The sequence below is a fragment of the Amphibalanus amphitrite genome, unplaced genomic scaffold (genome assembly GCF_019059575.1).
Source record: "Amphibalanus amphitrite isolate SeventyFive unplaced genomic scaffold, NRLGWU_Aamphi_draft 000803F_arrow, whole genome shotgun sequence".
Classification (NCBI taxonomy): Eukaryota; Metazoa; Arthropoda; class Thecostraca; order Balanomorpha; family Balanidae; genus Amphibalanus; species Amphibalanus amphitrite.
Genome location: NW_024882297.1, coordinates 104,568 through 130,474, shown reverse-complemented (window position 1 = coordinate 130,474; position 25,907 = coordinate 104,568). Strand labels below are relative to the sequence as shown.

Sequence of the window (25,907 nt, the reverse complement as noted above, 5' to 3'; positions counted from 1 at the left end):
TGTGTCTAATTCTAGTCTACCTATTTTGTTTAATGACGGTTTCTCAAATTTTGTTGTAGTTTGAAAACTACAGCTGATATTCTTTTGTGTGAGGAGCATGCTTCCTCACACCATCCTTTTTTGTGTTTTTCAGTGTCATTGGTTTCTGCTCTCTGTGTGTGGACTAACTGCAGCCACTAGGCGTGAGCGCATGCCCCGGGACAGGTGGTTGCGACCCTAACCTGGTTGTGGTGCTGGGCTGGCGTGCATCATGCATCGGAGGTGGGTGCTGAGGCAGGGGAGCTGTGTGACTGTGCTCCTCCCTGACAGCTCCTGCCTGGCTCAGTGGTGCTGTCCATTCAGGCCAGACCTGTGCAACATTGCAATTTGCTCTATAATTGATTGGCGCAAGTGTTACCTGTTACCATTCTTTTCAACAGCCAGGAGTTAACAAGTAACCATTCCACAGCTGTCCAAGCTGCCTGACTTGCTCATCTTCTCATTTATGCAGACACTCCACTCCATTCTCTAAGCCCTGATGTTAGCAATATCCATATCAGTATTTGGTTAAGGCAAATAAACAACAATTGCCATCCTACCTTGTCTCTTGAGTTGTTCTTAGTTCTGATACAGATCCACATGTTCTCGAGGACATAATGTCTAAACATGTGAGTGTCCTGACCTTAGTTGATTTTTGGCTTATGCTTTCACATATTTAATCTTTATGCAGAAAGATGTTATTGGGCATACATGGATGATGACGTTCATTGCCATTGAATTTGATCGGATATTATTATTTACTCGCAGTATTTCGGCATTATCTATAATAGCAGGTAGGTATGCATTGTTCAGCCTTGGAACAGTGTCCGTTCCCGTTATGTCCAGCCTTGTGACCGTGTCCGTTGCCCGCCCCGCCCGCGTCTTCCTGTGCGCGTCGCGCAGGTCCTCGGGCGGCCGGCTGGCGCAGGAGTGGGTGGCGTCGCCGCGCTCCGCCGGAGAGCAGCAGCTGACCCACCAGCGCGACGTGATTGTGCACCGCGACAACACCGGCTACGGCTTCACCGTGTCCGGCGACACGCCCGTCTCCGTGCTCAGCGTCAAACTAGGTGAGTCGTCAGCCCGCCTCCGTGGCCAGCGTCAAACCAGGTGAGTCGTGTAGCCCCTCTCCGTGCTCAGCGTCAAACTAGGTGAGTCGTCAGCCCGCCTCCGTGGCCAGCGTCAAACCAGGTGAGTCGTGTAGCCCCTCTCCGTGCTCAGCGTCAAACTAGGTGAGTCGTCAGCCCGCCTCCGTGGCCAGCGTCAAACCAGGTGAGTCGTGTAGCCCGTCTCCGTGCTCAGCGTCAAACTAGGTGAGTCGTGCGGCCCGCCTGGTCAGCGTCAAACTAGGTGAGTCGTCAGCCCGCCTCCGTGCTCAGCGTCAAACTAGGTGAGTCGCGCAGCCCGTCTTTATGGTCAGCGTCAAACTAGGTGAGTCGTGCAGCCCCTCTCCGTGGTCAGCATCAAACCAAATGAGCATTAGAAGAACACAGCGTCAAACTAGGTAAGCATGAGAAGGGCTCAGCATCAAACTAGGTGGAAATTAGAAGATCTCAGCGTCAAATTAGGTGAACATTAGGTCTCAGCAGCAAACTAAGGTGAGTCATGCAACTCATTCCATGCTGAGCTCAACGTGAAACCAGGTGAGTCTTGCAGCCCGTCTCCGTGCTCAACGTCATACTAGGTGAGCATTAAAAGGGCTCGGCGTCAAACAAGGTGAGCGAGGCAGCCCCTCAGCATCAAACGGACGGAGAGGCGGGCTTACCAGGTGAGCCCTACACCAGAGGGACCCTACTTGTCTGCTTTCTCGTAGACTGCAATGGACTTTGATTTTCCGTCATCGTCGTGCCTCTTTTTCTGTGTCATTCCTTCTCTACTAGCCAATTAAAAGGACGATTTTGGTTATGGGGAGCACGCAACCATATCATCCAAATAATCCACCTTCGATCTTCCATCGCATTAGACGGACGAATCTTGTTCTGTTCTTTACTACCCATGGTGCGGATAGTGGCACCAGCCTGCCAGTCTGTCTACCCCGCTTATGCAGAAACCGTCGTAGTCATGATCGTCAAGTGTCGGCCGGTCGTTTCCATTTGTGAAGGCTCTCGAGCTCGGTTTCAAGGCTGGCGGTGGGCGGTGGAGCCCGTGCGAACTTTACACCCGCCGTCTGACCGACTCAGCCGGCTGAGCGGGGCGCGTCGTAACGAGCTCTCTGCACTGTATGTGAAACCCAGAGTTCGTTGCCTTTTTCCACTGCTCGAGACTCTGGGCGTCGCCGGCGCGCGGCCGTAATTCGGTAGTATGTCAGGCTGAAAGCTTTGTCATGCAGCGGGCTGCCGTCATCCCAAACACCACGCCAGCGGACGGAGGAGCTCGCGGTGACGCACGAGGCTCGTGTTCGCTCGATGGAGGACTGTACGGAGCATCCAGTCAGGGTCGCGCCCATGCACTCACCGCCCACCGGTCGTAGAGTTCGATCACTTCTCTGAAAACGAACAATAACGCTGAATCCAGCAGTTGCAGCTGCGACGTAATAAATGTCAATTCAGACCCCTTTGACGCGGCTTACTTATGTTACCGGTTTATTCGTTCATCGATTACACCCAGCGGCCTCCGTTCGACACTGGTCACTTGTGCTGGGCGTGATACGTCGGTGACCGGCGTTGCCACTCACGGTGTCACGCAATGCGGTGGCTCGGCAGGCGACGTTTTCACTCGGTGATAAACACCAATGTTTGAGACGACTGTCGCTGTCTGTCGGTCCGTCTGTTTGGAAGGCTCGCGAAAATCTGCCGTTTGGTGGAGAGTATACACGGAGCTGGTCAGTCTGTATCGTCTCTGGGGAGTACATTACTGCCATCCACGATGTACGAACCCTTTTGCTTCCATCAGCAGCCCTGCAAGTTAGTGCCCCTTCTCGATTGCGGTGTCATGCTCGGCCGTGCCAGCGGTTCGTTGTTTATTTAATATCGCTTTGCTTTTCCACCTCCTGTTTTACTTTTATTCGTTTTTTACTGCTCTCTTTTAACTACTACCTTTTGTCTCGCTGTCCAGTTTTTTTTTTCTCGGTCTCTTACTCTTGCCTTTTCATCATTTCCGTTCATATTATTTCCCATCTGTCTGTCTCTCTCGCCTCCCTCTCATCCTCTCCTGAGGAGCCGCTGCAGCCATGGCGGTGCACCTGTACCGCTCGCTGCCGCCTCCGCCGCGCCGGCCGGCCGGCTTATATGCTATGACACCCATTCGGTGGAGGGCGCCGGTCGTTAGGGTGGCTTTATGTTGGTCGCCGGGTGCGGCGGTGGCGCCACCGTTGAGGGCGACCCGTCCGCCGCCGCCCGTGCCGCCGGCACCTGTGGCAAGGCGGGACGCACCGCCGGCGCGGTGGCCGGCGGCGGTGTCGGTCGGGCGATGGAGACGGTGGCAGGGCGCGCGAGCTGCTTCCGACGTTAGTTGAGTTAGTTGTGGGTGAGCGCTGCTCCACGTGATCAAACAGTACCAAGTTATGCATGTCTTTTATCTGCGCTTTTCCATAATGCATCGAGAGTGACCATTTTTATAAATGGGCTTGAGCTGGAAATATCTCAGTTTTCGTTGTTTGTTGCACCAGTCTTATAATTTCCGGTCGAATTTCTCCACTGTACGACGCTTTGCAACTGCACTGAAGGCGGCTCAATGCCTCGTCCTCTGCACTGGCCGTGGTCTGTTCGAACTGTGTGGCCATTATCGGGTGCTGGCATCCGGCCAAGCGGTCGGAGGAGGCGGGCGTTTCCAGCTGGGCAGTCCGGCCTGGCCCGCGCGTCGGTCCAGGGCTCCAGCGGAGGTAGTGGTCGGCGACCGCCGCTGACCAGTCTGGTACGCTGTTCGGAGGTGGTTCTTGTGGCAAATTAACCGTGAATATCCACCCGAGTATGGGAATGGTGGCCTTTGTTTAATGTTGCGTGTTGGAAGGGGTACCAGATTGTTGTTTCTCCTTCTCAGTGTTATAGACACTGTCGTGTTGGTCGTTGTGGTTGGGTTACTGTCTCACAGCTTCGCTGTTGTTATGCTTGGCTGAGATTAGTTTAGACGTAAGACCCCCGGAAGTTGTGTCCATCCGGTCGCCAGTCTACTATCGTATGTTTTGTTGCTGGTTCGTCGCATGCTCGGACATGCACGAGTTTTGGGTTCGAGAGCGTTGAGTGCAAATCAGTCTCCTCGAATCGTTTGTCCACTGGTTGTAGCGCAGACCGATGCACCATCTTCATGAGCCAGTGGATCCTCATGTTTGAACGATAATTGACGTTCATATCCTGGAAGCAACCAATTTTGGGAATTCCGCAGTGCACACCTAACGAGGTAACAGTTTATCGACACCGGTTCAAACCAGATTTCGGTGCCTTGTGACCACCGTGCAGCGAATATTGATTCCTATCGTCGATATTGCTGATTGACAGCCCGCTATCAGCACTGCCGTTTTTTAATCGAACGCACATTCATTGTCATGTCCTAATGCGTGAGTCGGCCGTTAGGGCTGTGCGTGTTTCGGCTACTGTCGCCGTTTTTTGCCCGTCCTGCAGTGGACACTGCGCACGGATCTGGCGTCTGTGCCGAGTTTCCTCCGCTACTGTGCTGTGTGTGTGAGTGTCGCGGTTCGGCCGGCCGGCGTGTGAGTCGGCGGCCCGTGCCGCTGCCGTGACTCAGCGCCTGGAGAGCGTGTCCGGTCGGCCGCCTCCGCTGACCGCGCTCTGTTTACACGGCCCGGGGGAGAGGCGCCCACGGCCGGCACGGCACCTACGCTCAGGGAGCACCCACTGCCAGCGCGACCCCGGTGGAACACACGGCCAGCACGGCCCGGGGGAGAGACGCCCACGGCCGGCACGGCACCTACGCCCAGGGAGCACCCACTCCCAGCCCGACCCCGTTGGGAGGAACATACTCCCAGCACGGCCCGGGGGAGAGACGCCTACGTCCGGCACGGCACCGGCGGGACGAACCTACGGCTGGCGCGGTTTCGGTGGGACAAACATCGCCCGACCCTGGCCCTTGGGAGGCGCCTGCGCCCGGGTCAGCATCGGTGGGAGGCGCCTACGGCTGGCCCGGTTCTACTGGGGAGCACTTATGCCCAGGAAGCATCTACGGCCTATGATCGTCCCGGCCCCGGTGACAGACTCCGGCCGGCCCAGCTGGAACACCCACGCCCGCGCCAGGCCCACTGGGACGCGCTCATGCTCGATGTGGACCGTGGCACGCCATATCGACTGTCTATGAAACACGGCTGCTCATTACTCGATGTTTTGCTGTGGGGGTCGGGAGCGACTGCAGATGAGCTGGTGCCTTATTGTCCGTCACGGCTCTGGAGCTACCCTCAGCTCATGAAGACCTGCCGGACTGCTCCCTCGCGGCACGAACGGGCGAGGACTAGAGTTCGGGCCTCTGAGGAATCGGATAGCAGTGCGATTGAGGTAGCAAGGGAAGTCCCCCTGGCCCGGCCAGGAAACGCACGTGGTCGTTTTCCGTTGAGGAAGAGTTTGTGTTTCACTATCGTATGCCAACATGCCTATCGGGACTGTATTTGGCGGTGCTATCTTGCATACAGCTCATGACCTTGTAACCTGTTGTATAAATGAGACAGGCTGCATATTGCGTCGCATTAGCTTGGCGTCTGCTCGAACAGAATCGTAGTCAAATATCTTAGATCTCTGAGCCGATACGCGGCCGATACTGATCACCCTTTCACTATCGTCTCCGCTGCGGCCGGCGGACGGACCGCTGGCTGTCAGTCAATCGGTCGGCCTGTCGGCCCGTCCCATCCCTTCTGTGACCGGCAGACGGACGCCCGAGGCCGTCTATGCGACACATCCCTCTCAGCTCAGCGCTGCCGGCCGACAGTGCAAAGGCCATTTTCTCGTCAGTAGCTCTCGCAGTGTGTGCCGGAGGTTGCGAAATGCGTGCCCGCGCGGCCGCGGGCCAGCCCGCTGTGAGGAGAATCGGGGTGTGGGCTGGCGGGCGCCCACAGAGTTATATGCGGTGACGCGTGCTGTTCTCTGGTTCACGGGGTGTAGAGATGTGGGAAACGACGAAGGAAAGTGCTGCGTATGCTATTCGTTGCGCATGGGGCCCCTGTCGATAGAAAAAAAAAAATCGAGAGAAAAAAATTGGCGTGAGAGATAGCTTAGTCAATTCCAAATGGAGCTAATTGATTGCTGCTTGGCGCAGATCAGGCACTGGGTAGTGGCGATGGCACTTCATCCAAGCAGGCTGATGTGGGTCTGTTTCATGGATAGCCGTCTGATCTGGAAGACGATCGATGTTTTATCCGATCTCTCTACCTAACATGAACCGGAGTGTAGTGATGTTGGTCTAGCCCGTCCTTGGTCCCTGGCCGGTACAGACTGGTAAAGTATGCCGCGCCTTGTGTATTTGATGGATGGCTGTCAGCACTGTGAATGTGGATAGAATGCTGAGCGGCTTTTTAACGCCAGCTCAATCCTCCTACAAACTTAGATCCGGTTATTAACTAGATAATTAAAGTCCCATATTGCTATGTCCCGCCATGCTACCGTTTGAGTTGTCATGTCTCTCACCATGCCATGTGTGTTTCTTTCGTGCCATCATCTGACCAAGCCGCCTCCTCTCCGTCAGATGGACCGGCGGCTCGCGCCGGTGTTCAGATGCTGGACATCATCGTCAAGGTGAACGGCAAGTCGGTCAACCAGCTCAACCACCAGCAGGTCGTCAGCTCCATCACCTGTGAGTAGTCGCTGGAGGTGGGATCGGGCTGATGGAGGGGGGGGGGGGGGGGTGAAGCTTCAGAGACGATTTTGTGGGCTAGGATGAAGGATGGGGCTTTCTGGGTGGGAACTTTAGGGGGAACTGTAAAATAATGCTCGAAAAATGTCTGTGGGTTTGACATGGCTTGGTTCATGCATTTCTATTCTACAGTGTAGCTGCTTACGACGTACTCAACCGTTTTCTTCCTTTGTATTCTCTCCCTACCTCAGGCCATGTGTCCCCAAAGTTCTTCCGTTACTAGCCTTCCACTGCCTGAGTGAATGACCTCCATACACAACATGGATGTTGATAGATGATAATGAGCGTAAGGGTTGATAGCGGTAATTGATCGTAAATTTGGTTTATCATAGGCGTTGTATAACCTCATTGTTACAGTGCAATCAATCCCAATCATCAACAAACCCAATCATCACCCTTTGCATCGGTGGACGCGATGTGCCGGCTTGATGTCGCTTTCTTTCTGTGTTTTCGATGTGGTGTTTTATTTGATGTCTTAGTTTGGTTTCGAATTCGCTAGACTCTGCCCGGTGCACTTCTTTCACAATGCTAATGAATGGGTGGGTAACCCGGTATGACCAGACTCCAGCGGTGCCAACAATAACGATCGGATACTGGATAGATGCCAAGGTCAATCGGTCAAGAATTGAGCTCACTCGAGTCATTTACCTTCATCGTAAGGTGATTCCTTGAGTCACTGAATGTATTCGCCATTCCTCTGTATTATTTCCATCGGTCTGCGGTATTCACTTGTCCTTTTGGCTCACCGCTCGATGCGTTTTTGCCCGCGTATGGCAAACCACGGCCTACCGGATACTGAGACGTGATCACCGCGTGGCCGTGAAGCGTCCGACCGATCGCATTTCGTGTGCTGAATCGGTCAGTCATCGACGAATGACAGCCGGCACGCAACGCCGCTTGTCGGCCGTGCTTGCGTGACCTGTCATGGCAGAACGCTCCCACCGTCATAGAGCCAAACTACACCACACGATTTACACCGCCGGACAGCGTAGGACCAGACACAACACGCCGCTCCGTGACTCAGACGTAGTTTTCCGTTATGGGACAGACAGAGCGTGGCACGAGTGTCTGTAGCGACAAGCAGCTAGCGTTCGTTGTATTGTTAACCAGCCCCAGCAGGATCTGCTGTGTATGTATCACTACAGTCGACTCTGCCTGCTGCTGCCACCTCTCGGCCGCCGCTGACACTACCCCACCAAGGACCGGTCGCCGCCGGGTCGGCTGATAGCGCGTATATGGACTGTGGCTCCGTGTCCAGGCCTGCTGACCGGGAGACTATGAGCAGTGCCACTGTCGGCGGCCAGTGTATCGGCCGAGCTGTGTCGGTGAGCGCTGTGTCGGGCTGAGCGGCGGCCTGTGGTGCTCGGTGTCAGTCGGAGGTGACCGCGGTGCGTGCGGAAGAGGTGTGGCTGGCGGTGGGTGGCGAGCAGTGACTCGTCGGAGGTACGGTGGTGTCGCAGTCCAGTGGCGAATTGAGTCCTAAAGGACTAGCACACTGGCGAGTGAAGTGTCGAGGAGAAACATGGCAGTGGCGATCTGAGTGTTGAAGGAGAAACACAGTGGCGAGCGATGTGCTGAAGGAGAAACAGGAGAAACACAGAGGTGAATGGAGCGTTGAAGGAAAAACAGGAGAAACGTGGTGACGGGCGGAGTGTTGGAGAAACGCGTTCGCTGTGTAGAACCAGCCTGCGTTGGCTGAATGCGGCGAGTAGGCTGAATACCGGGGTACCTGCTACAGTGCGCACAGCCTGGGGTGTCTACCCCAGTGTTGAGAGTGGCGTGAACCTAGTGTTTGAAGACTGGTGTGGCTTAGTGGCGTCGTGTAAGTTACCCTTGTGAGACTGGTGCGTCGTGACAGCTTTAAGAGATGCCGCGGGCCAGTGTGAGCCACTATTACAAACGGCGCCGGCCCGTCCGAGGTAAGGACCCACATATGGTCTCCACTGGGAACACACACTGATGGTGACGCTTGCCTCCATGTTGCGGCTCGTTTTTGAAGTATGTATCACTCATGCAGGTGATGTAACCGTGACACACATGATTTACAACATCCCTACATCACACTCGCCCTTTTACCACCCCCTTCTGGGTCTGTCTTTACCTGTCATCTGTGTCACTGCGTCCTGTCTCGCCGCTGTGTTCCTGTATGACCACCACTGCCCATCTGACCTGTTATCTCTTCTTCCCGTTCACAGCCAGCTCGAGCGTACTGCTAACTCTGGAGAGCTGCCGCAGCCCGCCCAGAATGCCGAACGGAGCTGCCAGCACGCCGCCGCAGCGGCCGCTGCCGCCCATCCCCAACCAGCAGCGAGAGATCACGGGGCCGCAGCCAGTGGATGTGAGTGGACGCCGACCGGGTCCGACCGCGCTTACCGAACCCCCGTCTCCGCTACTGCACCCCGCTACACCCCCCCTGAGTGGCACCCGGCGGGCCGACAGGGGTAGAGAGGGATGATAGACTGCTCGGACCCCCGCTCGTCCTATTGGGTAGGCTGGGAGAGCTGCTTTGAACTGACCCCAGTGCAGCTGACCCGGAGCCGATCGTATCGCAGGCTAGTTCTCCGAAAGGCATCGCGCCAGGGATGAGCATGCTCCTTGCTAGTAGATATCTCATGAACATTGACAGCAGGGAGAGGCAGAGAGGGAGGGGTAGCTGGGTCCTGGCGGGGTGCACGATGATGAATGCTCGTGGGAATCCCACTCAATAGTTCCCTCTTGCACGGGGTGCTTTTCGTTCGAAACCAAACTGCTCCGTCGGTTAGCTAATCCGTGCCGCTAGATAGGATGGCTTGTCAGCTAGCTTTACCTCTTGGCCCGCCGTGGAGCATCGCTGGCTTCCAGTGCCGCTGACTCCGCCGCCGGCGCCGGCCGCCCCCAGGCGGTGTCGCGGCGCCACTGGGCCTACAAGAAGTCGCACACCATCCAGCTCATGCTGGAGGAAGAGGAGCGGCACGTAGACTCCCTGCGCGCCCAGCTGGCAGCCGCCACCGGTCGAGCGGGCGATAGCGGCCGGCTGCGAACCGAGCTCAGCAACGCAGAGGCCTGCTGTCGACTGCTGCGGCAGCAGCTCGACTCGCTGTCTGGCCCGCCGGCCGGAGAGCCAGCCGCAGCGGTAAGTCCAGCTGTCGCCGGCACGATTACTGAGCTCTGCTGCATGCCGCCAGCCGCTCTGCCTCCCTCTCCTCTGTCCGAGAGCCGCACGGGACTGCTGGCTGTCCCGGCGGCGAGCCTCGGTTAACGCTGGTGTCGTGTTGTCTTTTTGATCCCGTTAATTAATATGATTTCTTTTATTTCGTTATTAACGGTTTCTTTGGACTGATGTTTGGCTAGTGGCCTGGATAGCTCCGGTGCTCTGCTCTGTGTGTTTCCTCTCAGACGGACTGGTGTGGCTGTCTGTCGCGGGACGCCGCCCAGCGGCCGTGACTGCCTGCATGTGGTCAGCGCCGCCGGGCCGTCTGCGCTCTGTTGCAGGCGTCCCCTCTGACGGCGGCAGCTGCTCGCTCCCCCACGGCCTCACTATCCCCCGCCGACACACCGCCGCCACTGCCGCAACGTAACCGGGCGCACACGACGGCCGGCACGCCGCTGTCTGCGGCGGCCGCCGGCCGGCTGGACGTGCCGCCGGCGCTGCCGCCGCGCACCTACCGCACCGACACTGCCTCCGCCGCCGCTACCGGCGGCGCCACCACCGGGGACCTGCAGCGGTCCGCGTCCTCCGCTTCAGCGCAGAACAAGGTGAGACGAAAAGGACGGTTGGGAGGGATGGGTGGGCGCAGTGGGAGTTAGGGTAGCAGGCGAGACGTGCTGTCAAGAGACGTGACTAGAATGTCCTTTGATAGGCAAAGGTACATGACTGGAGTAATTGACGGTACATTATATGTCCGATGGCCTAGTACAGCAAAGACAAGATTAATGGGGAAGATAAATGGGCCTATGGTATCCCGGCCCAATCATCTGCCACCTCTTAAAACCTGGATGATATCACATACTTTTCAAATAAAAAAGTTTCCGTGTATGAAATCAGATATGCATATTATGGAGGGACTTCGAAGAAGCTGGAAGTAAACGCCCACCACAGCTGATTATCATTGCTGTCTATTTTGAGGAAATTAGCATCGAGTGACCTTCTCTCGGCCTTCTTTCTGTGCATTCTATCGTGGCTTGCATATGAAGGAGCGGCCGGAGCTTGCTCCGTCGGCCGGCCTCTCGTTCGCCTCCCCACTTTGCCACACCCATTCCCGTGCATTATTGTTGGTCTTGGAATGTGAGCAACAGATCTCGGTCGCGGCCAAGCCGGACTGTTCAGACTCGTGCATTTTTTTTGGGCATTATTGTGGTCACTAAGACCCGTGTAGGCGCGTTATCCAGAGATTAGATGCTGACTGAATATGCCCTTCCTGGCTTGCTTAGGATAAAGGTAAGACTGGGGATGGGCAGTAGAAATACCCTTAGTTTAGGTGGAAGGTGGTGGTTTATAGTGGTGGCAGGGAACATATGAACACAACTTCAGACATGCTCTAGTCTTCAGCCAGGAACCGGTTCTACAAAACTAAACTGCTTGCAGGACAGGACATACCGTTAAGTTGAATGACAGAATGCTGGTTTCAAAGATAACATCGTAAGGATGAAAAGACACCCTTTGCATGCGCTTTAACATTTTCTCACTTGTTTTAAGTTGAAGTTATTTTCGTCTTTTTATGATATGTTTGGCGATGAGTTTTGTGCCTGAATATGGACTGTGCTCTTACTGCTTGTGTTTGCTGTTTGTGTTTGTGTTTGCTGTTTGTGTTTTGTGATCGATGTGTCGTTTTGCGTGTGGCCCATCCGCCACTGCCGGTTTTATTGCTCGGTGATTAATGCAGTGTGCAGTGGCCGGTATGGCGGCCGTGTCAGCCCGGTATGTGGATGCGTCGTCGGCCCGCGGCCCGCTGCGGCCGTGTGTGTGTGTGTTTGGGTCTGGGCCGTGATCGATTCCTCTCCTCCTGGCCAGTGGGCCGGCGCCAGGGCCCGACTGAGTCCCCACTATGGCGCCAAGGGGCAGACTGAGCCCCCACTATGGCGCCATGGGGCGGACTGAGCCCCCACTATGGCGCCATGGGGCGGACTGAGTCCCCCCTCGACGGCGCCAGGGGTGGGGAGACGCTTGCTCTCGGACCCGGCTCCTTCCCTCCCTCCTGTAACGTCTCTGGCACTGGTGAACGCTGAGGGTTTTCCGGGGGTAAGCCTGTTCTAGGGCTGACATGCGATCTTTGTGGACAATGTCCTGCGAACTGCACTATTTTAATTTTGATAAATATTTGCCATGGTCGTTGTTGCATCAGCAAATATTGAATACCCCACACTCTACACAACCTGAATTTAATTGTTATCTCATTATTGAACTGAGTATGATGTTGAGATCGGTAGGCTGCTCCATCAAATGGCTGACTCCCGACGTCGTAACGATTTCGTCGGGTGCCAACTCCGTCATAAAACTCCGCTGTTCAGATATTTGCAGCTCAATGCCGTGCTGTTCAGTAGACTGCCAAACCGCCCCACGAAGTTCCTGAGTTCCTAAGTGTTACAGCGAAACTGTAGCGTTGAACTGAGGCTCACAGCTCCCCATCCCTGGAACGGGTTCTGTGAATTGTTCGCTGGAGTTCGGGGCAGTAATGGTCCGAACGGGTGACCGACCGGTGGCTGCTGGCTGGTCAGTCGGTGGCTCTGGTGTCTCTCGGTCCGACCTCGACCGGCCGAGGCCTCTGTGTTGCGGTGGCGACCGTTACACATAAATTATGGACCCGATGTGCATGTTCAGTTGTTCCGACTTGTGTAGCGGGTCGGAAGCGGGAGGTTTAAGTTGACACCACGTGATGGTGATCTTCGACCGGGCATTCAGCAAATCAGATGATGTCAACTACCCTTGTTCACTTCATGTGGGAGTTATGCTAGGCTTTACATTTAGCGAGACCAGTTTTAGACTCACACGTGCGTTTCCTTTGACATGGAAAATGGGAAGTTATACCTATTTCATGTCACGTCCCAGTTTTGCCCATTTCGTTCGCCGGTGTCTACCCGCTCCCTGTTTTGTAGACATGCACATAATTGTTAGGATGCTAAAAAGCGCATGCAAAACAGGTTACAAAGGCTCAGATGTCACAGGCACCGCTCTTCATTGTGCAATTAACAATTGTACGAATACTCGGAAAATTTCTTCCATAACGGTGTGACTTCTATTTATTATTTTGAGTGTAGCTTGCCGCCAACGGTCATTCTAGTTGATTTTCTAATTCCTTCACGACATTGGCAGACATGGGCTGTCAGCTGGACGTTTCAAGGCTGCTCAGTGTACTAAGAAGGTTGTTGAGCTACGAGCTGCGAATAGGAAGATTGAAGCAGGATATGTGGTACGTTATTTGGTTCTCAAGGCATTCATGTAAGACCCAAGAATGCAGAGATCTGGCTCCTGTGATAGTTGAAAACATTTGTCTCCACACAGAGTACCCTGACGCTGACACTAAGTAAAGTTCTCCTATTTCACCTTGTTTTAAAAGGAAGCTAAGGACACATACGAACTTGCTCATTTCTATCATGTCAAGAGTTACCAGATTCGTCTACGAATCGCCGGCTCATGAGTGACTGAGCAGCTGTGTTACCCATTATTTTCCTATTACAAGCCCTGGGTTGGTTTGCGAATGTATCGGACGGACCATGACCGCCTGGATCAACATGCGAGTCAACACCAACCCCCGGAAGCCCCGCAAACGGGATCAGCTCCGGAACACAAACCTTACTCGACGAGTTACTTACATGCATGTCAGAACTGCGGTCTTGACCCTGCACTGTGGCATATGACGTCACCTGCCGACCCGGCATTGCCTGGTGTATGACGTCACCGGCCGGTCCGGGGCGGCAGAAGAGCCGGACAGGTGACGTCACCTTGAGGGAGTGTCTGCAACTCTCGCTGGGCGCCGGTCTCCATCCCGCGGGCAAAGATGCGGCGGGATGTGAGCGACGCCCTCGGAGATCTGGGACTTTGTGATTTGGCGTGCGTGTGTTAGTGATTGGTGGCTAACATTGTCGTGTCCAATAGTTATGGCAGCCTGAGCTCTATTTCAATACCACCGACCCCACGGCGTTTTGTCGCCCCGTTGCACGTGGTGCGAAGAGGGAGGGGCGCCGTCGACTGTCCGGCGGCGGCGGTGGCGTCACTGACTCACAGCTCCGCCCCCGCCCCCGCCCCGGCGCGGCGGCCCGCTCGGCGGCGGCGGCGGCGGCGGCGGTCCGGCAGTGTGGACGAGAGAGGCCGCAGAGAGGGCGGCGTGTGTGAGCGGTGTGAGGTGTGAGAGGTGGTCCGCCGTGTGTTTGACCCGCCAGGCGAGAGGGCGAGTGTCCAGCGGGTGGCGTTTCGTAGTGTGTGGTGCTATAGTGGCGGGCGGTGCAGCGGAGGAGCTGCCGGGACGACACAATGGATTTCGTGTCTCGACTATACCGGGTGAGGGTGACCCGTCCACTGGCAATAGTGACGGCTGTGGCAGTGTGGCGTGTTAGATAATGGACACCACTTGCGCCATCCTACTTGGCATGGTTCTATCAAAGAGTGTCTGTACTATTCCGGTCTTCTTTCCCCGAACAAGTGTGAGATCCATTACTGTTTGTCCGAGTGAATTTGAAGATGTAACGGTCACCTAAACTCCGTTTATTTAACTGTTCCTCAGCGCTGTCAGTCACACCTTTGTACCCCAGTATCCAACGCCGTTTTGGTTGAGTCAGCCGGTTCTAACACTCCCGGCCCACTGGAGGAGACTGACCGTGTCTAGAGAGGAGATCGCGGTGTTTACGTGTCCTCCGCAGTCGCCGCCCGGCCGTGCAGTGTTTGAGACTCTCCTGGGAGAGTGTCCTACCCCGGCGGGGACCCTGCTGACCTCACGGGGCCGGCCGCGGGGCTATCCGGTGAGGTTTTTATTTGTGCTGTTGCACCCAGCGGTTCCTTGGAAAAGGTTAGCTGGGGTGCGATAGGCTAGCTGGCCTATGCCACACGCCATACGGACTGCCAGCGGTGGGATAATTGATGTAACTGCCTGTCTCAAATGAACGAATTGCGGTGTATTTGATGAGAACTTGGCATCGGCTGTCAAGCTGTACCCTTTCCTGACATATTCGCGTGTAATTTGATCCCTGGTTTCTGTGTTGGGCTGTAGCGGGTGTTGGAGCTCTGTGGTAGCTCCGTACCTAACTGGCAGTTCTGCACCCGGCTTTACCAAACTCCGGCAGCTTTTTTCGAGCTGCGGTAACTCCCAGTTAACCCGGTTCGGTTCTGTGCTGAGCTGTGGCGGTCCTGTGCCAGGCTGTGGTAACTCTGTGCTAAGCTGTGGTAGCTCTATGTCGAGCTGTGGTAGCTCTGTGCCGGGCTCTTCTGCGGCTATATCCCGAACTACCACAGTTCCCGGAGGACCCGGTTCTGCTCTATGCCGTGCTGTGATAGCTCTGTGCCGGACTGCTGCGACTCTATGTCGAGCTGTTGCGGCTCTGCGGCTGCTCCCGGGGGCCTCGGGTCGGATATGCCGTGCTATGGTAACTCTGTGCCGGTCTGCTGCGGCTCTATGCTGAGCTGCTCTCGACGGGCCTTGTCGACTCCGTGCTCTTGTCGACTCTATGCCGCGGCTCCGTGCCGAGCTGCGGCTGCTCCCGGCGGGCTCGGGTCGGCCGGCCCTTGTTCGCCGGCGAGGATAAACAGCGGCGCAGTGTTTACCTGAGCGCTGTGTTCCGCCGACCGCATCTGACCTGACCCGCCGCAGGCAGGAGAGTGTGTTATAGCGACCGACCAGCCGACCTACCGACCGCCGACCGCACGTGACCTGACCCGCCGCAGGCAGGAGAGTGTGTGTTATAGCGACCGACCTGACCCGCCGCAGGCAGGCAGGAGTGTGTTACTATAGCGGACAGGCCGACCGCCGACCACACCTGACCTGACGCGCCGCAGTCAGGCAGAGTGTTACTATAGCGGACAGACCGACCGCACCTGACCTGACCCGCCGCAGGCAGCAGAGTGTGTTACTATAGCAGGCCAACCGACCGCGCCTGACCTGACCCGCCGCAGGCAGGAGTGTTACTATAGCGGACCGACCACACCTGACCTGACCCGCGGCAGGCAGGAGTGTTACTATAGTGGACAGACCGCGCCTGACCTGACCCGCCGCAGGCAGGAGTGTGTTACTATAGCGGACAGACTGACCCACCGCAGGCTGTGTTCTAAAGCGGGGTCACCGCTTTCGCCCTTCACTCGCCTGTCTATGTGCAGAACGGGCGGGAACTACGTGGTAAACTCTTTATGTACCCATTTCTGTGAGTTTTGAAACAATGGTTTTGTCTCCCTCCCCCTCCCAATGGCGTCATGACATCACGTTAAAACCCTTAACGATTCCTCTCATCCGCTTATGTCATGCCTCGCCTGTAAGTGACATGTGATATGTGTAACGTGATGAGTGATGACCTATTTATGACATATGTCGACCTGACCTGACCATACTGTACCCCCCCCCCCCCCCACCCCAACGCCGATCTAACCCTGTCTACGTCCCACAGAGCACATCGCCGGCTCGCGCGGCCGTCTCACCGACCCACCAGCGCACAAAGTCCTCACCGGACCCCATCAGTCTGCGAGCGGCCATCGCCAAACGACGCGAGAGTGAGTACCGAATGACATCGCTGGCCAGTGTGTGTGTGTGTCTGCGTGCGAGCGGCTGGTGTATGTTCCAACCGAGCTACCTTCCACGATGAATGATCACTTGATGACATATTATGTGGGGTGGACAGTGAACACTTGAACGATCTTCTGAAATCACTTCGATTGCCGCGGTGGAGCTTTGGTAATTGGTTCATGAGACCGCGTCAAGCGATTACAAGTGCAGTCTATTTTGGTCTGTTTGTGGTATAGGACCAACCATAAATACCTGTAATAGCTATCGCCCTCGGCCTGGCACACACCTGTAGTACCGTATGGGCGTCTGTATCCTCGCCAGTGTGGGCGCTCTCCGGGTGCCATAAAGGCGGGTCGTATGACCGCCTATCGCCTGCCCATGACAGGGACCGATTAGGAGGGTGGCGCTATATTGACTAGCCCCCATATCCAGTGGCGACCGAGTGTCTCAATGGGCTGGGGTCGCGTGGGACATCGGTAGGGGTATGAGGGTTTACAGGTGGTGAGGGGAGGGGACTGGGGTGATGGGATAATGAGCTTTGGAGGGATGTTGGACGTTTAATCCACGCTTTTTAGGCCGCTATCGTAGTACGAGGGCGGCAGTTGATACCCTTTCCTGTCGTGGGTAGGGAGGAGGCTTACACCAAAATCAGTTGATCGTCGGAACTTGATAATGATGGTGCCATAGTCGATGGTTGAGTCAATTGAGCTCTCTTGGAGTGCCATGGTGAGGATGACGGCAAACTTTCGAGGCGCCTGAAGAATGAATTAGTGGATCGTCTTCCCCGCGATATCCCGTCCCAAGCCGTCCTCGCTTCGTATCATTCCCCCGGTCTAACCCGGTATCACGGCGCTGGAGGCCGCGGAAATCCCGGCCTTCACCCCCCACACCACTGATGTGTCAGCGTTACCGGTACCTACTGCGGCTCCGGCACGTCCTCTGTTGACCCGCGCACGACCTGGTCGCCGCTCAGCCGTCGCTCGCTGTTGACCTCATGGCCTGTCGCCCGGCCGTGCGTTCCGTCATCAGACGGACGGCGGCCCGGCTCGGCGCGAATCACAGCTTCCTGCCGCGATTCGGCCAGGTCGAGGGCGAGCCGCGGGTGGAGCCGGAGATTACGGAGGCGTGGTTTCGCAATGTGCTAACTACCGGAGCGATTAACGTCCGACGCCGCTGAGCTTACTGACGACCGCAGCGCGGAGATGGGCCAGGTGCCGGTCGCAAACGGCCGGTCTTCAGTCTGAAAAACCGCCGCCGCTGCCGTCGCCGGCTATTTGTTGATTCTGGTTCGGTTCTGTTTGACTAACGCTGCTCGAGTCGGTTTGGTTCGCTGCCGACCTGTCGGCGAAATGAGGAGGAAATTATGTAACGAATGGTCGGCGCACTACGAGGCGGACTGTGCTGCGCTCTCAGCGGCTCGCTTACCTGGCCCGCGCGGCCCCCGGCCATGAGAGCAGCTCTGTCCCCCTACCATCAGCTGGGGAAACTGCCGTGCGTACCATGCGGCCGGGCAGTGCCAAGCTGGGAATTAACCTGGGCGGGGCGAGGTGCCACTCGCACTTAACATAAGAGGATCTAAGTGGACGCTAATTGCGTAAATGCGCTGATAATTGTGTTGCAAGCTTTGGCAATGAGATGTGTAGCAACTGTTGGCCATTTACCACTCCATCTACTCGCAGTCGCATCTCGCGTAGGTTCACCGTTGCTCTACCTGTGTCAGCAGTCGGCAGTCTCTACCTGTCTGAGCTACAGTGTGGATGACTCACATGAGCGATCCGCAGGATCCGGTGTGAGAGTCTGTGACTGAGTGTGACTGACGGGCTGCCGACACCGGTCATCCCCGGAGATTCCGGCGCCGGGGGGTCTGCCGGCGCGTGGGCGGTAGTGCCTGGCCTGGTGTCTGGTGATGGTGCCTGGTGCTTGTTCCGGTGCTGGTGCCTGGTGATGGCTGCTCGCAGCCACTGCGGCCCGGTCGGTCGGCCGGACGGTCACACGGGCGCCGCCGCCGCGCCCAGTTAAACAAACAGCGGCGCCGCGGTCCGCTCCCCGGAGCTGGCGCGGCCCTAGCTGCGCGGCGCTGGGCTGTGCTGGGCTGATCGCTGAGTGCTGGGCTGGGTTGATCGCTGAGCTGTGTTGGGCTTTGTGGCGGCGTCGGTGCTCGGTTGCGCTGGACGCCGGGCTGAGCTGGAATATACTCATAGGTGCTGGTGGTGGCGCTGAGGTGTGCTGAGCTGCTCGCTGGGCTGTGCTGGTAGCTGAGCACTGGCGGCTGTGCTGGTTGCTGGGTGCTGGGCTGAGCTGGGATATGCCTGGTGCTGGGCGTGATCCCGCGGCGGCGCTGGAATTTGCTGGGCTGATTGCCGTGCTGTGCTGAGCGCTGGATGCTGAAGTCAAAGACAGATGGTCGGTGCTGGTGGTGGGTCGTCAGTTTGTCACACAGTGACTGGGTGGCGACTGAGTTACGATAACAAACCGACGACAGACTTCGATCGGAAGGGAGTGGTCAGTGCGCACTGAAAAACAACACTGGAATGGCCAGTTTTATTCCAGATGACTCGGATTTCAGTATTAAACAGGCACCATATGGAAAATGTCTTGGAGATATTTCGGTATTCTTTCCACATATATTTTGCATATCGGCTGATAACTTCCAAAGGGATCAGCAGAAACATGCAATGCGTTGCTTAATCCTTCCCATTCGAGAGGCATTCCTCCCGTTTTGGAGGTTCCTTCCCGTTACCCTGGCGGTCAGCCATGGGCTGGTCTCCTGCTCAGCACTATCTATCACACTGCAGTGCTGTGTGGGGAACCAGACGGGGAACCGGCCGACCGACTCTGCACGGCCGCTGCTCCGCTGCGGCGGGTACCGCTCGACAAGTCGGGAGGAGCGGCGGCAGATAGTCGCTCCGTGTCGCTCCGTGTTGCGGCCGAGCGGCACTGCACGGGCAGTCAGTGTGCCCGCAGCGGTCAGCGGTGTAGTCTGTGACGTGGTGTGGACTGGGAAGTTGGAGAGATACGTGGTGGAGGGGAGAAAGGTGGAGAGATGAAACTGGTCCAAAGACGACCTTCTTATCGGCGATGTGAGTACAGTTACTGGACTTAGAAGGGTAGAGGGATGTTTATTTAATATTTAGTCTCCAGTTGCAGCATCGTGATATAACCGTGGTAGTCTGACCACCCTTATCCCAGCCCATACTCTTCAGTAATTGATCATGCTCCAATGTTATCGCCCTCAGGGAACTGCCCGGACTCCCGCAAATTATATTTTCAGAACACTGTATTTTCCAACCTGTGCAGTGTGTATGATGAACTAAAATGCTGCCGTCGTGTGCCTACTGTTATTACGTTTATAGCTACCATTGCCAACTGTACCGCAGCCTGTTTCGTTTCCCTGCTTTGCGGCGACATGTTTTGTTGCCGGCGGGTTAGTCAGCCGGACATGCGCCCACGCCGTGGTGCTGTCACGGACCGGCGGGCTGGGATGTCACCCCGCTCTGTGCCGGTCTCTGCTGACCTATCGGCTGGTGACCCATCCACCCGTGCAACGGGCATCAGCCGTGGTGGTGGTCAGCCGTTCTGTGGGGTATTGTGGTTTTCTGCACGGTAAAGCAGCACGGGTGAAGTAATCATATTTCCAAAACTGACAACTTTGCTGAGTCCCAACATCAGCCCAATGGTTCTGTTAACTTGCCACTAACATTCCTCACCGGCACCTGCCCCCTAGTGGCCGGATCGCGGGCTGTGCGGGGCCGCCCCACCCGTTACACGACTGTTCGTCCAGTCGGTCGCCTCCGGATGTGGTGCGGTTCCTCGCCTTGTGGTGACTTGTCAGTCCTCTGTGGACTCCAGCCCCGCCTCCTGTCTGCCTTCCTGCGGTCCGACCCGCCTCAGATGTGGTAGATGTTATGTCAACGCCTCTCCGTAGAACCCTACTGCGGTCGAGGGGCTGGAAGGTTCGCTGTCTGCCTGTCCAGGTGTGACTTGTCAAGAGATCGGACGAGGCGAACAGCATCATGGATGATCTCATATGAGGTGCGCTACCAATGCTGGAACGTCTCAGGGTCGACCACTCATCTCATGGAACATCCACAGTGACGTCATCTGCCGCGGGTGGTGTGACGTCACTAGTTTAATAATGGCTATATGACGTCACCTATCGCGGAGCCGTATGACGTCAACGGCAATGAAAGTATATGACGTCACCGGACACAGAGTCATATGACGTCATCAAACAGCCCTCCTGGTAGAATAGCGTGTGGGTGCGGTGGCCCGACTCCCGGGCTGGCCCCATCTCCATGAACGGGCTCAGGAATGACCGGCGAAGGTCACGTGACCCGGTGACCTTTGACCGCGGTCGTGACCGGCGCGCGGCCATGACGACGTGACGGGCACGTCCGTGAGTCATCGCGCGTGACCTATGCTTCGGCCGGCCCCAAACAGCTGTATGAGGGATCCCCTGATGTCCGATCGGCGCCGAAAGCGGCACAGAGGCGAGAGCTCTGAACGAGCTATGGGGCTTCTCTGTCAATATCTCACCGAAGCTATGAGATGTCGCATTATATCACTGGTTACGACACCGCGGCGCCGTTCCAATGACAGCTCATGAGTTGGATGGCTCTGAGCGGTTTCCCACTTTGTTTACGGCTGGATTTTATGTCTCTCCACGCTAGGTGGTGAGAGCGGTTTACGCAGCAGCTTGTAAGAAGGACCGACCGAGCTGTGAGCCGTTTTCCCTCATGTCCTCGTCACGTGGCATTGGCTCGTGAACTGGGTGTGTGTGGGTATGTGCCGTGTGTGCAGTTTTCCGCGGTGTGTCTGGCTGCCGATGTCGATACATGACAGCCGGCTGGACGGACAGCCCTACCCAGCGACCTGGGTCTGTGTGGACCAGTGTCCGATCTGGCCTGGAGCAGGTTGGTGCTCAGCCCGGTTTGGCCAGACTGGTGGATGGGGTTCAGTGTGAGGTGTGGTGTAGAACAGTCAATGAGCGGTGATGCGGTGCGAGATACTGGGGTCTGCAATGGACTTGCTGCAGTGACCAGTGAGCTGTGATCAGTACCTTCCGTGGAGCCAGCTTCGGAAATCAGGCTGTAAGTATGAAAGTTTGGCTCGAATAGCTCAGTAGGTACTGACGGTAGTGTGGGATAACACCCCCTTCGGGGACCTGTCGTCGACCTTTGATATTGTGAGGCCCACCCAAGTGACCAGCCAGCACAGTTGCGGGTTATCCTGAACTGTCCTGGCGACAGAGTCATACACAAACGACTACAAGGATACGATCTATAGCCGGGGAGACTGCTTACAGCGCCGCCCACCACTGCACCCAGCGGTGAGTCGCCCGCCGCGACTGCAGAGCTAATGGACGCACTGCGGTCGGCTGCACGCGCCCGGCCGTCTCGTGTCGCTGCAAACGACCGTCAGCCAGGGCGCAAAACACCACAAGTGTTGCCACGACGGCAGATCCCTCGCGGGATGCAAATTCATGTACCGGGTAGTTGTTATTGAAACATGCAATTCATCAGCTTGGCGTTATGCAACATAACGCGCATGTATCGATTTGATCGGTTGCCAAGTGGGTCTCATGTCCCGGGTCCTTGGCGATCGTTTATGCTCGCGGACGGTGACCGGCAAACTGTGCTCATGGAATAAACATGACGGCCCCGGCGCTGACGCGGCCGGAGACATGTGTATCATATCATATTGGCCCGGTAAGCGGCCCGATCAGGGCGGGAATCTCCATGAAATTTGCTGGAATTTGGTCGTTTCAGCACGTGACCTACTGAAAGCAAAATATAGTGCAAGAAGCAACCTTTGTCGATCAATCTACGCCACTGGAATGTTGTTCGATTTTTCGGAAGGTGTTGTCCCTCCTCGAACAGCGGTAGGCTTACTTGGATCGAGTTGTGATCTACAACTGGAAGAGCACCTCAGTCCTTAGGCCAGCTGATCAGGTTTGGTGCGTTTGAATGATGTGTCGTCCATCTCCTATTGCGTTTAGCGCATAGTCCACAGGTCTCGTGTTTATATCAGCTTTGGAATATGCCATTTCAGAATCGTTTGGCTGTCATTTTTGTGAACATTGTGACCAAGGTTGACCGGAATATGCTAGGCGTCCACGAAGTCCAATTTTCTCCGTTTATTTCTGTTCGGTTCTGCGTCGGCTTCTCGTTGTTTCCACTCGCCACCCTTCTGACCTATCTTTCCGCCTGTGTGGGAGTGGCGCCGATCGGGGCACCCTGAGGGTCGCCCACAGCGGTCCCTACCTTCTCTGTGTCGGCTCTCCTCAGTATACGGTGTGTGATCGGAGCCCCCGCCGAGACGGCTCCATAGCCTCTCCATGAATAAACCAGAGGCGGTGGCTCTCCCGAGGAGCTCGCCGTTGCCACCCGGTGCCACGGCCGGTGGATGAGGATCGACCTGCATCGGACTGGTGGTGTCCGAGGTAGAAAGTGGGTAGCCGTCAGGAATTGTCATGAGCAGCTCAGATCACTTGGGTAGGGTGACTTATTTCGTGGAGAGTAGCCGGCGTGTCTTTTATCTTTTGCAGCGCCCTTCCGCACAATTCACTGTCAACGTTACGGCGCAGCAATGGCTCAACGGCTTCAGACGCTCACAAGCATGTTTAGATGGGATCGTCTGGAGCGTTTGTCTTCTGTCTAAGCCCTAAGCGTTTGTAACCGTTTGATGGCTGACCGATGACGCCGTGGCCCGTTAGGCGGTCACTCGTCACTCTAACCCTCGGCCGCCGGGGAAGGCGACTGCAGGCGGTGGACGGTCGCATTGCCCAACCGCTCAGTGTGACTGCCGCACCGTTCCGCACCGGGCCGGGGCCGGCAGCACGCGGCCTTGACCGGCTATACGTGCCCGGCCGCGCCGGCAGAGCGCGGTCCACGTGTCGCAGCCCTCACGGAGCGGCCTTCGCCCTGTCTCTGACTGCGGTGGCCACTCCGCCCATTCGTCTGCGAGGGACCGTCTGTCCATCGGCGACATCCGGTAGATACCGTCTGTCTGTCCATCTGTCTGATGGGCCGCCGTCGTAGCGACGGACGCTCGGCGCCGTCCGTCACGGTCCTGACAGCTGTCACGACCTCCCGTGCTGGTCGGGTATCGAGCTATCCGCTCTGACCCTTCACCATGCCCTGTGGCTGTCCCTCTGCGGTCTCTACCTCAGGTGTGTGGACACTGTGAGCTGCTCTGTGTGTGGAGTTAGTGCACGGCCGCGCTGACCGCCCTCCCCCAGCACGTCCGCCGCTGTGAGCCCGGCGGCCCGCCGTGCATGGCCCGGCCGGCGGGGAAAGTGCGTCGTATCCGGCTCTCGGCTGCAGGCTGGCGGCGGCTCGCAGGGTGGCGACGGTCGAATAGCGATGTGACTGATGAATCGGCCAGACCCGACGGATGAATCGAGCAGTCCCGATCGGCTAGACTTTTCGCTCGCCGGCAGAGAGATTCCATTTTTCAACTTGCTGCGCACTGGAGTTGGCTAAGAGCTTTATTCCTCTCCTTATTCATGCATGAATAGTCCGTTATTCAGGTTTTCATCCCTCGATTTTCTCGTAAACGGATGACCTGAAAGTGTCAATAAAGTGCATTACACCAGATTGTTGCATTATTCGTCTGCTGTATCTGAAACCACCTTCCCTGAATTCCTAGCTACGTGGTCTTTCACTTGGAGCGCGATCGTCTCTAATGAAATCATTTCGCCGCCGGTGCGTCGGCATTGTGTATTCGGCGAGCCGGGGCGTGTTTTCATTGGCATCCCGTGCCGACCGGCGGGCTGCGGACTCCGCGCGGCGCGACTCGCAGCAGCAGCGGTAGGCGCGGTGGGGGCGGCGTGCGGCCGGTCGGTCCACTGGAGTAGCGGGTGGGTCGTTAGGTGCGTAGTCAGCACGCCACAGCGTGGTGCGATACTATGGGACCAGCCGTACGCCTTTGTGATTAGAACATAGTCCTGGGTGTGATACTACAAGATCGGCCGTATTGACTGATTGGGACACTGTCAGTCCTGGAGGCGATCTGATGTGAGGACCTGTTGATGTACCCGCTGACTGCGCCGTCTGACGTTCCTTGTCTCTCGGCGTGATGTCAGAGAGGTGGTGGGGGAGGGGGGGGGGGGGTCACGGAGAGGGCGAGGACTGATAGACTGTCAACCGAGTGTGCAGCGCTAGCGGAGTGACGGTGGGGTGGACTGTTAGCTTTCGGCGCCGTGGATGACGCCTCTGGGATGGAGAGCTCTCCTTGACTGCTCGACACGTCCCGAGCTGGTGCAATCAGCACACTGCACAGCCACTTATCAGAGAGACGGGCAATGGGTCCGCGCCGGCTCCGTCCGACCTGACCGATGTTTGTTTATGTGATACTCCTCGGTTTGAATTGAGTGGCCAGAACAACGATCGAGACCGCGCTTGCCACAAATATGTAAACATGGTGCCTGTAAACGTCATTTGTTTGCCAGCTTTTTATGGTGCTTGTCCTAGTTAACACAAAGAAATTGAACTTCAAAGCTGGAAGTGCAGTTAATCGGAGGAGAATTTCATCAGCCCCTCGAGGCTCCTAAAGGCTTGGGATCAAAACCGCTTTAACCTACATCCAATTGAAATGATGGCTTCGCACGAGGTATGGTACTGGGCACTTTGGGCAGCATCCCGCGGCTGTTAGTACCTAGTCGGGCGTACTCAACCCTCGTCAGGGCCGCGTGGAACACCCAGTGCCACCCAGTGATCCGACATTCCCCGAACTCTTTAGTAGTCGTGGGGCATCCCATGGGACAGTCATGAATGCAGTGATTGTGTTGTCCGCGATAGAAGGTACATCTGTGACGGGGCACTGTCGAGATGTGTCTGAGGAGGCGGACATCAGTAGCTGTTCAATGTGCCTGCTAAAGGCCCGTCCCGCTCGCGAACATCCCTTTGATTTTAAAATGGTTGCGAGACGAGATCGTTTGCTGGAAGAGCGGAATTCGGAACACGTATCACCGCAAAGATCTGCAGTCTGGACGCTGTTCACCTGTCAGTAAAGTGGGCGGCGGTGACGAGCGCGCTCCGCTGCACGGCGCTTCAATGGGCGTGGGATCGGTCAGTCACGTGGCTTCTCATCGGTTCCTGCTGTCTATTAGGTGCTGCCATCTGTCGGCGGACAGCGTTTACAGATGTCGCCACCTTCGGTCGCTACAGCTGAAGCTGCTGGTAAATTGCAGAGCCAGCACGCCCGTCGAAGCGTTACCATGCTCCCACCGTAAAATGTTATTACAAACGTTGTATGTCTGCAAGTATACGCTTGCACCGGATCGTTTCCCTGTCGATGTCTCGGGTGACGTCTCTGCAATCTCTCGTCTCGTTTCGTTTAATCCCCGCCGCCGGATGTTTGGCCAGCCGAGACCATGGGGTGTGTGCTGCTCGCTGTGCTGCGACGGGCGCGTAGCCGGCG

General features: G+C 56.5%; 1 protein-coding gene across 6 annotated transcripts in view; it reads left to right on the top strand.

Annotated features, from left to right (window-relative positions):
• LOC122366399 (rho guanine nucleotide exchange factor 11-like) overlaps positions 1 to 25,907 on the top strand; it is a 131,049-nt gene that overhangs the window by 1,517 nt on the left and 103,625 nt on the right. For 3 of the 6 annotated variants that reach the window (XM_043338611.1, XM_043338614.1, XM_043338612.1), the window contains exons 3-9: positions 134 to 261; positions 922 to 1,085; positions 6,637 to 6,744; positions 9,000 to 9,142; positions 9,683 to 9,916; positions 10,276 to 10,539; positions 16,369 to 16,471. In XM_043338611.1, coding sequence (XP_043194546.1) covers positions 251 to 261; positions 922 to 1,085; positions 6,637 to 6,744; positions 9,000 to 9,142; positions 9,683 to 9,916; positions 10,276 to 10,539; positions 16,369 to 16,471 — 1,027 coding nt within the window. In that variant the 5' untranslated portion in view covers positions 134 to 250. Of the gene's footprint in view, positions 1 to 133; positions 262 to 921; positions 1,086 to 6,636; positions 6,745 to 8,999; positions 9,143 to 9,682; positions 9,917 to 10,275; positions 10,540 to 14,072; positions 14,279 to 16,368; positions 16,472 to 25,907 lie in introns of those variants that run through there. The other 3 variants (XM_043338615.1, XM_043338616.1, XM_043338617.1) reach the window with 3 other exon arrangements.